Genomic DNA, 12,149 nt, shown 5'->3' with positions numbered 1-12,149 from the left:
CAGTGGCTCCCAGAGGGCCAGCGGAGCGTCATTTAATTGATCAACGTTCATTTTATTTTATATTCCGATCTCGTGTTAAGGTTATCAATCCAGGACCAATAGGTGGCTCGGTACTTGCCTGGGTAGGTGTATATATATATATATATATATGGATATAGCAATCTGCTGGTAGGTGCATGGCATTGCACGATAATAAATCACAAACCATAGATCAACCCCCTTCTTCAAAACAGTTGTTTCTTTCTAGGAGCTCTATTCCTCTCTACTCGAGCACTCGAAAGATAAACCAGGAAAGACTCAATTCTAGAGTGCCTCGACTATACGGTTGTGTAGATACGATCTGGATAGTGTAGGGCTGGGCTGTATTTAGTCCTCTCCTAGTAATTCAAATGGAACTTGCTGATTAATCACTTCCGCACCCAATTTTATCTGTGAACCCGGGAACCTTCACTCATAATCCACGATACTCGAGAAAGTATCCAGGTACTCAGTACGTACTTGACGATTTTCACACCCACTATTTTATATTGATATCTTTTTTTCAACATCATCATAATAAATAGAGCCATTTGTAATACCATCTACTTCATTCCATTCCCCACCCCTCTGCTCTTTGATATCCCCTTTCACTACTCCCTCACTCCTTCAATTAAGTTGTGCATTAACTCCGACAATTATTACCATCAAACCGACCACCCACCGACAACTACATAGCGGCACGACGCCACACTTTGAGGGAACATCCGAATCTCCCATGCTACTTCGAACTTTCTAGCTTAAAGGCATTGACTGCTTTCCACGCATTTCACCCTTCGAGCTTTGGACTCTATCTGCCCTTCCAATAAATCTCTTCTCTTCTCGTCCTCCCGTTCTCCCGACCTTGTCCACGTTCCTTTCGATATGTCTACGCCGGGGGTCATCTCCACGCATAACGACCACCCCGCGCCAGATGTCATGAACGATCCTCAATATGCGACCAATACAACAAATGGGGTGGATGATAATGGCGATCCAGATACCTGCAGGATATGTAGAGCGGAGGCTACGGAGACAGAACCTCTGTTCTATCCTTGCAAATGTAGTGGGAGTATCAAGTTCGTTCATCAGGATTGCTTAATGGAGTGGCTATCGCATTCGCAGAAGAAACACTGCGAACTCTGCAAAACGCCTTTTCGATTCACGAAGCTATACTCGCCCAATATGCCACAGTCGTTACCGACTCGAGTTTTCCTAAAACACTTTGCCTTTTATGTCATCAAGAATATGGCTACATATTTAAGGTTTGGCCTGGTGATTCTGGTTTGGCTAATTAGTTTGCCATTCTTCATTCGACAAGTATGGCGATTTTTATTCTGGTTCAGTGATGGGGGTACACCAGCCCGAATTTTGATAACCAATTCCAGACAGAATGACACCGCTTCAGAAGGGTTGGGAATTTCGCGTGGGGTTGTAAACTCAACTTGGAGTGGGATAGCTTCAGAAAGAATTACACCTCTCAATGCTAGTCAAGCTTCATCTATTGGAATTGGGGGTTTCATGGAGAAGCTTATGGGTATCATGATGCCTGTTTCTCAAACACTCAATATTAGTGGTTCGGACCCTCTCACATCTGCTTTCTTCAGGTCTCTTTATTACGGATTTGGACTAACTCATGCGATACCTTCAGATGGCTCGACGAACAATACGGGAAGTATCACTACAGTGTCCCTATCCGGAAGTCAGGGACATTCGCTTCTCAGTAATGTCTCTTTTTTAAGCAATGGAACTAGGTTCCCGTGGCTGAATCAAGCCATTCTTGATACTGCCGAGGGCTTCATCATAATTCTGGTAATTGTGATTACATTCATTCTTGTCTTCTTGATACGGGAATGGGTGGTCCAGCAACAACCTGTCATAAATATGGGTGCAGCATTCAATGCGGATATAGCTGCCGCTGGTGCACCTCCTCAAGAAGACTTGCCAATTGACGTTCATGATCTTCAAGAACGAATGGAGGAACGAATTCGAATTATTCAGAGAGAGCGTCTAGTGGAAGCTCGAGGCCTCAATGCTGGACCCGTTGCTCAGCTGGATGTGCCTATGCCTGTGGAGATCCACAATCCAAATCGCCCTCGCCCTCTATTCGACTTCAATCGTGAACTGATCACAGCAGCCGAACTTGAAGATCTTGGAACTGCACCGGAAACCCTCGATCAGCAGCGTAATCTTGATGATCCAGAAGTTCAGCTCACTGATCAATTCTCGGTTATATGGCGACGAGCCGGAGGAGATCCTAGAGAGGTATTGAACATAATAGATCAAGAAAATCTCGGAGATCGAATGCAATATTGGGTTGATGCCATGAATTTGCGGTTGCAAAATGGAAATTTTCATTATGCCGAATTGGCCAGTGGAAGTAGGATTTCAAGGCCATCAGATCTACCTCAACCCGCCAACACGAACCATTCAGTTGACTCCAGCAAGGTTAATGGGGCGGACCAAAGCAGTACCAGCTCGGACAGTTGGGAGGAAGTACCGGAATCCCTCCAGCTTGAAAACAAAAACAATTCGACCTTCAATGGAGAATCTAGTCAGAGCTCGAAGCGGGTTGCAACCAATGGTGATATAAAGGACGAATCGTATATTGCATCGGAATTGTGCCTAAAGGAAAAGAGCTCCGACTCGGATAATTCGGACGAAACAGATAACAAATACCCCATGATTTCAGGTGGACGAACTCCCGCATTTCCCAATCGAGAACCACACCCCCTTCCGTTGTCTCAAAACCGACCCAGAGCTACCTCAGATGTCCCTCATTATCGAGACAAATCGCCGTTGGGTCGAAATAATTGGGCCTTCTCTGATCTTCCAGATGAGGACTTTTCCGACCCAAATCTCAGCTTGTTTCAGGAAAACAAAAACCCGAATGAAGAGAAAATGGTTTCTATGGCTCGAAAGGCAGCTGAAGATTTAGATTTGCACCACGGAGTGACCTCGGATTCAAGTGTTGGCCAAGACATTCCTCAATCATCTTTATACGCTGGGGATGTTCGTAACCGCGAGAGTGACGATGGGCCCCTCGAAATAGTCGGCGAGGATGGCGTAACTCGCACCGCAAACAACTGGGGAGAAGTCTTTGAAAACAATCCTATTTCAGAAGATGAAGACGAAAATGAAAACGCTTTTGACGAAACGGAGCAAAACCATTTTGCTCCAGATACGCCTCTGCCACCCCAACGCGCACCCATTCTCCCGCCTCGTCGACCAGCAGAACCCGAAGGTCTCGCTGGCAATGTCGCGAATTGGTTATGGGGCAGACCCGATGATGTTGCACAGGAGGAAGATCTCGGTGTGAATGATGAGCATATAGTTGAGGATATGGCTGCTGAAGCCCCATTTGTACCAGTCGCACAAGCTCGTCGCGATGCTTTTGATCACGGAGATGAGATTGATGAAGATGTTGAAGTACGCGAGGCTGCTATTGCCCCAGTCTTAGATCCTGAAGCAGATATTGAAGACGCTGAAGATTTTGATGGTATTATGGAGCTTGTTGGTATGCGAGGGCCATTGTTTGGTCTTGTACAGAACGCCATCTTTAGTGCTTTCCTTCTTGGAATTACCATAGGGATTGTTATCTGGATTCCATATAATATTGGCCGGATATCTATCCTCCTCTTGGCAAACCCGGGACCAGCATTTAAGCTTCCCCTTCGATTCATCTTTGGGGTTGCAGCTTTTGTGCAAGACACTGCCTTGGTAATATTGGGATTGTCATATTATTGTTTCGTTGCTGTCGCTCAAGTTCCTTTGCGGCTGTTGGCTTTTTCTAGCTCTCAAGGAGGAAATGATGGTCTTAAATTCTCTCGGGCCGCCTTCGAACGCGTTATGAACGGCACGGTTGATAGCATCATCCACCTCGCTGATTCTGAAATATTTACCTTCTCAGCTGCCTCACATGAAGCTCTGATGATGATCAAGTCCAGCTTGTTTGGAATAATCGCGACCATTGGAAATGGTCTCATATTTCTCTTATCGGGGAGTTATCAGCTCACCGTCGCTCATTTCAAAAGCCTTACAGACTCTCTCTTTAAAGCTATTGCATCCATTGTATTGGGGATCCCGACATTCTTGGCGCGGCCAGATTCTTGGGTTATTAGTTTAGAAGTTCCCAAGCGATTAGCACCACTGGATCCAGCCTTAAGCGTCTGGGGTGGTGTGGATCGAATGTGGGCTACCCTAGCAGGCTTTGCTACCCTTGCAATATTAGGCGGTCTTTACGTCAAGAGAGGCACACCATTTTCAACAGAGCCGGGGAGTGTACGAGATGTAGAAAACGGAGTAATTGATATGCTGAACCAAGCAGGCGGAGTGATGAAAGTGATTTTCATCATTAGTATTGAGATGCTCGTATTTCCCTTGTATTGTGGCTTGCTTCTCGATGCAGCTCTGCTGCCGTTGTTCGAAGGCGCAACTATTATGTCTCGTCTTAGTTTTACTGGCCGGTCACCTCTCACTTCCATCTTCATACATTGGTTTGTCGGCACTTGTTACATGTTTCATTTCGCCTTATTCGTGTCGATGTGTCGGAAAATAATGCGAAAGGGAGTTTTACGTAAGTTAATATACTCTTCTTTTCATCAATAAACCACTGCTAACACTATTAGACTTCATTCGTGACCCCGATGATCCGACATTTCATCCTGTTCGTGATGTACTAGAACGAAGTGTCACGACACAATTGCGCAAAATCCTATTTAGCGCATTAGTTTACGGTGCTCTGGTCGTTATTTGCTTGGGCGGAGTAGTCTGGGGACTTTCATTCTCATTCAAAGGCGTTCTTCCAATTCATTGGTCCTCAAACGAGCCGGTGTTGGAATTCCCTGTTGATCTCCTCTTTTACAACTTCTTGATGCCTTTGGCAGTCAGATTCTTCAAGCCTTCTGATGGTTTGCATTCGATGTATAGCTGGTGGTTCCGCCGGTGTGCTCGATTGCTGAGGCTAACGTGGTTCATGTTTGATGAAAGAAAACCAGACGAGGAGGGTCAAATTGTTCGAAGATCGTGGAAAGATTATTTCACGTCCTCGAAACCTCAACAGATGGAGGACATGAAAGACGATGATGTCAAGCTCATACACGATGGACGATATGTAAGAGCTCCCGCATCGGATCAAATCAAACTCCCAAAGGGTACTAGGACTTTCCTCGAGGTAGATCGTGATAATCGTCGTCTGGATGGTGTCAAGGACAGTTTTGATGGTGTTCATGGTCGCAACCCTGAGAATTACAAGCTGGTCTACGTACCGCCATGGTTCCGTCTAAGAATCTCTACATTTATTCTTTCCATCTGGCTCTTCGCTGCAGCAACAGGAGTATGCTTCACCATTGTCCCTCTGGTTTTCGGAAGGTATATTTTTGCAAAGGTTATTCCAGCGGATGTTCGTAAGAACGATGTCTATGCGTTTTCCATTGGAATATACATATTAGGAAGCGCACTTTATGCTCTTATACACCTCCCAACAGGTTTGGTAGCACTTCGGAACTCATTCTATATTGACGGAGACACACCAAGCATAATATTTAGCCGTGTAGGAAAGGTTGCTCTTCGCATAGCCCGCATTGTCTGGACATACACTGCTTTCATCCTTGTACTTCCTACCCTCTTCGCTTTCCTCGTGGAATTCTATTTCATCATCCCAATGCATACTTATTTCTCGGAGGACGAGAGACATGTGGTCCATTTTGTGCAAAGTTGGACATTAGGATTGTTGTACGTTAAATTGACCACAAGAATTATTTTGTGGCATGAGGGCAGCCGGCCAGCAGAAGCATTACGCGCAATCACGCGAAATGGTTATTGGGATCCGGATGCAAGGCTAGCTACGAGGTCTTTTATATTCCCAGCTACCCTTGTACTTTCCATAGCTCTTGCTCTTCCCTACATGCTTGCTCAATTTGCAACCAAAACTTTGTGGAGGAATTCTACAGAACTAGAATTGATATATGTGAATCGTTACGCATATCCCATGGTCCTGGTCATGTTGGGGATGGTTGGTGCCTTGTGGAAAGCGGCACAGATGGTCAAGGGATGGAAGCAGAAGATTAAGGATGAAGTCTATCTGATAGGGGAGAGATTACACAATTTTGGTGATAATAGAAAGGTAGTTGGAACTGCCACTGGTTTGGGGGGTATGGGAGTGAGAAGGATTGATACTTGAGCAGATATTTTCATCAGAGCTAAATAGAGCTCCATGCCAGTACAGATCATTTTGACCCCTTCGCGAATTGAAAACAATCCGAGATCCCGTTGGTCTTGACCAAACAATAGGATATTGACAGAAATGTATTCTTTTAAATGTACATAGTCATGTGGCTGGAATGGAGTTACGGAGGATACCTTGGGGCGTAAGGTGGAGTACGTCTAAATATGATATGACTTTTTTTCCAACCGTAGTATAAGTTTGCCTGATTTTCCTTTCGATTTCGTGAAACTTTAACAACGTCACCCAATTTTTTGTGCGCCTCTCGACATCCTTTTCGCTGATTGAATTTTGCGAAAGCAATGACCGTCAGGGGTGTGGACACCACCATCCCCGCTCAGTACCCCATTCTTGGTTATCATCTCCGGCGATATGAAAACAAATGCCAATGGATATTTTGCGTTTCCCACGTGTTTTTAGATACGATTAAAGAAATCCGGTATCAGGCTGATGAGGAAATTACTCCATTTTGAAATGTGAACATCCATGAATTTTCTGCTACTATGGATATATTCCCAGTGGAAAACCGTTGTTTGTTTGACCAGCCCCCTTCTTCGGGGTATCCTATGGGTTAATTATGGCACTTCTCATAGATCATCCAGTCGGATGAATTGCCAAGTTCTCCTGACTGAAAAAAAGTGTACTTATAAATATGTATATCAACTGCTCTGGCTGATGAACTCGTTTTTATTGTTTACTCAGTGATATCTTTGTCTGTGAGCTTTGTCTTTGCAGAACCCTACTTTACGCCTTCAACAATTTATTTCGCATATATTGATCCATTGGAGAGTAGCACATGATGAAGTTCATTCCTTCAAATACTCTTGCTAGCACAAGCTTTCTTCTCACTTCCTTTGCCCAAGCAACCATCTTTTTGGCGCCAGAGGACGATATTTTGCTTCCGCGAAGTTCAAGTGCCATCAATCCATTAACTAGTTTAGGGGCCAACAGTCCCTATTTCACTGGTAAGTTTTCGTGAGAAAACTCTCTGGTGATCGAAGTATCATTTCGATCGATATAAATTCCTTCAATACATTGGTTTATATGCTAAACAAAACTAGGACCAAATGTCAACGGCATTAGCAATTACGTGCCTGAAAACTGCTATGTTGATCAGGTAGCGTATAATGTTAGGCACGGAAGTCGATATCCGGATTCTGGAGCATATGCACAATGGACCTCCTTATATGCTGAGATACAAGCAGCGAATTTTACTTCCACTGGTTCTTTGGCTTTCCTAAAATCATGGAAGCCAGTTCTGACCAATCCTACCCTTCAAATAGCCCAAGAAAGCCCCACGGGATTCAAAGAAGCCTACGATCTTGGCTATCAATTGAGGACTCGTTACCCAGATCTTTATTCTTACGGCCAGCCATTCATAAGCTGGGCGAACCTGTATCCCCGCGTTGTCCAGACTGCGCAAAACTTTGTGAGGGGCTTTCTGGGGTCTACAGCAAGTAACCTTGGCATGGTAGTTACTATTAACTCAACGGGAAGCGAATCGGCACTTTTTGACAGCTTAAGTCCAAGTGATTTGTGTCCGTCATTTGTGGATGGTAATGGTGGGACAGAACGTAGGTCTCGGTTTTCTACATTCTTTTGATAGCATATTCTGTATGCGTGGTTCGGTCGCTTCGAATATAGCTGATGAACGACTCCAGAGGTAACATGGAATTCAATCTACCTTCCTCCCATTCACGCCCGCCTTCAGTCATTAATCAAGGGAAATCTGAATTTCTCAACCACGGATGTATCTATCATGCCTTATCTTTGTGGTTTCGAATCTCAAATCACAGGTACACTATCTCCGTGGTGTGGAGTGTTTACGGACGAAGAACTCAAACAATATGAGTATGCCCAAGATTTGAGATATTATTATGGCACCGGCCCAGGTGAAGATCTGCCTTCTAAGATGATGCTTCCATATCTCAATTCCCTTGTCGGACTCCTAGAACAAGGTCCAGGTACCAACGGAACATTTCTCAACGGGTCCAGTTATACATTACCCAGCATTCTCACTGCTTTCATGAACGACGGACAGATCACCGAGCTCGGAGCCGCAACTGGCGTATGGGACAACACCAAATCTCTGGGCGACGGAACGACAATTCCACACGATTACAAATACATCTCGAGTTATTTCGTTACCATGAGAGGCACAGTCGCATTCGAACGATTGAATTGCGCCATTTCTGGAAACTCAACCTTGACTAACTCAACACGCTCAGCACCATACTCGTACAAGAATGCGGGCTCGTCAGCCTCGACAAATGCAACATATGTTCGCATTCTTCTCAATGATGCTGTCTATCCAGTGCCTTCATGTCGATCTGGACCCGGTTCCAGCTGTCTTCTTAGCGATTACTCGAAACTGATTAAGAGTAAAGTCGACGCCGCAGGGGATCTTCCAACTCGATGCAATGTTACGGCTTCTAGTGCTCCTACTACCATTAAGGGAGCTAGTTTCTTTACAGATCTATCACTTCCATGGTTGGGAACTGTTATCCCATAGGTGGATGATCTGTAACTTGTAATGGCGGTCGATGTGGAAATTTCATATGGATAATTGCACACTATTTCGTTAAGTTTGTAGATAATAGTTAGTTCTCCTTGCAACTTAATGGGTCTCGTTTCCCTTTTCGCGCTTTTGAAATTACGTGTCTGATGTGCCATTGCAGACATATGGTGAATCACGACACAGAGCTAAATACAAGGGGAGAAATAATGTAAAATCGATGAAAAAATAGACTCAATTATAATTAAACTATCACTGGGACTATTGGAAATGCAGCCTAAAGAAACTAGAATTTCTCGCATGAAAAGAATCGCAACGCCACGCTCTTTCTAATCTTGAGGTATCACCTAAAGTAAACATTCCCACCAATCCTAACATGCAATCTGCCCAAATCCATTACTTTTTCAAACGAAAAACCCACGCCTGGATATAGATCAAAATTCAGCCCAGCAAAGAGTAAACGAACAGAACCGAAATAAGGAAAAGAATCCAAAGAAGAACAAACAAGAACGATGGATTTCAGTGAACTGTAATTTGCCGAGCCATTCTCATATCAGCACACTAACAGCCAATTCCCCAGGATTCATAACATAATACGGAGCAATCCCTTCACTCATCGCCTCGCTATTCTCCTCGAACTTTCTTGCCGCGACGTCGAGATCAAGCAACAACTTCTCGGCTGCGTTTTTTACTTTGTCTGTTCTCCTTCCCGTATCCCCTGGTCCGGCAAATCTTCCTCGCGGATTAATTGCGGCGTCTCTCAGTTCCCTGGCATAAGCGGATAGTGTTTGATCTTCTGCGACTCTGTAGCTGAGCAGGTAGGGGAGTTGCGATGCTTGAATCCAGACCGATGGATCATTGATGGGGAGAGCATTGATGACATCAGCTTCTCTGTATCTCTCAAGGGCACTGAGACTTCCAGGAAGAGCTTGTTGGAGAGAAGGCGGTTTGTTGGGTATGAAAGACATGTAGTAATTCTGGAGGTAGTTGATAGCATTATGCTGGGGTGAGGCGATGTGGATACACATGGTTATCGCATTTGTCAGTTCGTTGAGAGTTTTGATGCCAGGGAAAGTAGACATCTGGCCACCCATTGGAGATTGCATCTCATTACACCAAGTTGATACACATGTGTCTTTTGCGACGTCGGCGTCACCTGTGTAATATGTGGAAAGCATAGAAGAAACAAAGTCAAACAGGATGGGCCACAAGATAGCCATATTTTTCCCGTATGCGTAGTTGTGGAATCTGCGATCTTTCTTGTCATTGAGGGCCGATAGAGGGAAGCCACGGGTAATCAGAGAAGTTGGAACGTAGTTTCCAGTCCAGTTGAAGTTTTTGTAAGAGCTGAGGAGGAAGTCGTAGGTCTGCTGTTCAGTGAAGCCATTGATCCTGGTGACAACCTGTGGTACAAGAGTTTCACGTGCGGCGGCGTTCAGAGAAAGAGTTTTGAACCTGTTTTGTTATGCTTAATCAGCTATTGCCATTTGGAGTAACCCTGGATGTTCACGAGAATGAATGACAACTAGGAAACACATACCAATGAGGTTCCAAGATTTTGTAAACGATATGATCACTGGGAAAGCTTCTATAAGCAGCCACAGCACTGGCCTCCTCCACAAAATGACAATCATTGAGATGCAATGTCACCTCATGATGTGTCCAGTCAGAAACTAAACTACACATTTTGGCGTATCTCCATGGCCAATCCTCATGCTCATTTTCTTTTGGATCCTTTGGATTGATTCTCTTGTTGAAGATCGTGACCGAATGTTCCATACTGACTTTGTAGTCCAAGACAATGGCCAAGGGATGAAGATCGCCGTCTGCATTCAGATGAAACAATGTTACGGAGGCACACCCATATCTTTTACCGTTGTCAGATTTGAGAACAGTGTCGGGGGATGCGCCGGCCCATTCGCGGAAAAAACTACAATCTTGGATATAGAAGGATTCTGAATTGAAGGTCTCTAGGAGACTGTGCATTTCCTTATTGCCTTGATCGAAAGCAGATTTCTTGAACCTATCGAGCCAGGTTTGACCGGCCAGAGCAATAGATGAGGGATTAGGACCAGTAAAATATTGTTGAGCGAACACTGCATCACTATACCAATCCTTACGATATCCAATACTTGGTTCAGTTCCAATGTTTTTCTCTTCTGTTTGTAAAGCTTTCATTCTTTCTTCTAACATTATCATTGTGGTTCCATTATAAGGATCTCCAAATAGGAGATTTGAGATCTCTGGTGGAATTTTGGGGAGAAGCGACACGGAAACATCGACAAATCGTTTGAGGTTGAAGATTTTGAGTAGTCCTACCCGATCATCAAGAGGTATCCATTTGAGGTGAGGTGGGTATGAAGGAGTTGTGGTTCCCGGAAGCGCCCATTGATAAAGTGCTCGTTGTGTCTCGAATTTACGTGGTATGAATGGCCGATCTGCTTCAAATCCTTGAGCACGAAAACTATCCGCGTACCTAAAGATGTGAGTTCGTCTGATTTTATAACGCAAGACATAGATAATAACATACCTCTCCTCGAGCCTCGCGAACAATTTTGCTGTCGCTTCATTGATTTCGGCAGGTGTTGTAACGATTGTGCCTGCGGCTTTTGGATTGGTCTTCTTGGGTCTTCGAATTATCCTTCGGAAAATATTTGGCTTCTTCTCTTTTGTACCATTAACCATCTTTGCATCCTTGGCTATGGGCCCATTCACCGTCGTAGTTCCATTGGTGCCATTGACTGCATTCGTTGCCTGATGAGCGGACATGATTACATGTGAAAAGCAATTGCTGCAGATAACATCAAGTGGGTAAACAACATTTATGAATGAACGTTGGTGTGTCAATGTTTGTTTCTAGATGGAATGGGAAAGAAATGCAGGCTGGAATGAAGGACAGAATAGGAAGTTCAAAGGAATGAACTCGCAATGTACGAAATGAGGAATTTTCAAGCTCACTGTCTTTGGAATATTTGACCGAAAGGATACAATTTTTTACTGGTCTCCTGTAGAAAAAGTGAGAGGAGAATCATCCGACTGCAAACAACATGAATCCATCAACTGATTCACGCCAGGCTCTGACGATAAGAGGAAAGGCGTGGCGGGATTTGTTTTCGGATTTGACCTGTGGAATGTGTACTGTCGCACAATGAGTTTTATTGAGAACGATTGCAGGCACATTGCATATTTATGAAAATGAGTTTCACGCATTGAAATCTTCGCAATTGGCCAAGGGCTAGGAAATTTTGAGTTGAGAGCTATGGTAGATAATTTGACAGATGGTAAAGGTAAAGAAGGGGAAAAACTCGGTATAATTACCTTGAATATAGGCAATAAATCTACAATTTTGCTGTAACAAAATTGTTGCCATCGAAGGGGAATTGATTGAAAAGCGCC

The 12,149-nt window shown here is 44.3% G+C and overlaps 3 protein-coding genes across 3 annotated transcripts; 2 read left to right on the top strand and 1 right to left on the bottom strand.

The window, feature by feature from the left end:
- Positions 1 to 900: 900 nt before the first annotated feature.
- On the top strand, positions 901 to 6,196 carry Bfra_004051 (putative ring finger membrane protein; the record flags this gene model as incomplete). The annotated part of the gene is made up of 2 exons (XM_037334457.1): positions 901 to 4,591; positions 4,644 to 6,196. The coding sequence occupies 2 exons, from the start codon at positions 901 to 903 to the stop codon at positions 6,194 to 6,196; spliced, it is 5,244 nt and encodes a 1,747-aa protein (XP_037192991.1).
- An 841-nt stretch (positions 6,197 to 7,037) lies between these two features.
- Bfra_004050 (putative histidine acid phosphatase protein) lies at positions 7,038 to 8,750 on the top strand (the record flags this gene model as incomplete). The annotated part of the gene is made up of 3 exons (XM_037334456.1): positions 7,038 to 7,203; positions 7,300 to 7,812; positions 7,900 to 8,750. 3 exons carry the CDS (start codon positions 7,038 to 7,040, stop codon positions 8,748 to 8,750), a joined length of 1,530 nt encoding a protein of 509 aa, XP_037192990.1.
- Positions 8,751 to 9,301: 551 nt separating this feature from the next.
- Bfra_004049 (putative lipoxygenase-like protein) lies at positions 9,302 to 11,522 on the bottom strand (the record flags this gene model as incomplete). The annotated part of the gene is made up of 3 exons (XM_037334455.1): positions 9,302 to 10,208; positions 10,294 to 11,229; positions 11,284 to 11,522. 3 exons carry the CDS (start codon positions 11,520 to 11,522, stop codon positions 9,302 to 9,304), a joined length of 2,082 nt encoding a protein of 693 aa, XP_037192989.1.
- Between the last annotated feature and the right edge of the window lie 627 nt (positions 11,523 to 12,149).

The sequence above is a fragment of the Botrytis fragariae genome (genome assembly GCF_013461495.1).
Source record: "Botrytis fragariae strain BVB16 chromosome Unknown tig00000050, whole genome shotgun sequence".
Lineage (NCBI taxonomy): Eukaryota > Fungi > Ascomycota > Leotiomycetes > Helotiales > Sclerotiniaceae > Botrytis > Botrytis fragariae.
Note: the sequence above shows the minus strand (reverse complement) of the source record. Positions and strands in the feature narration are given on the sequence as shown.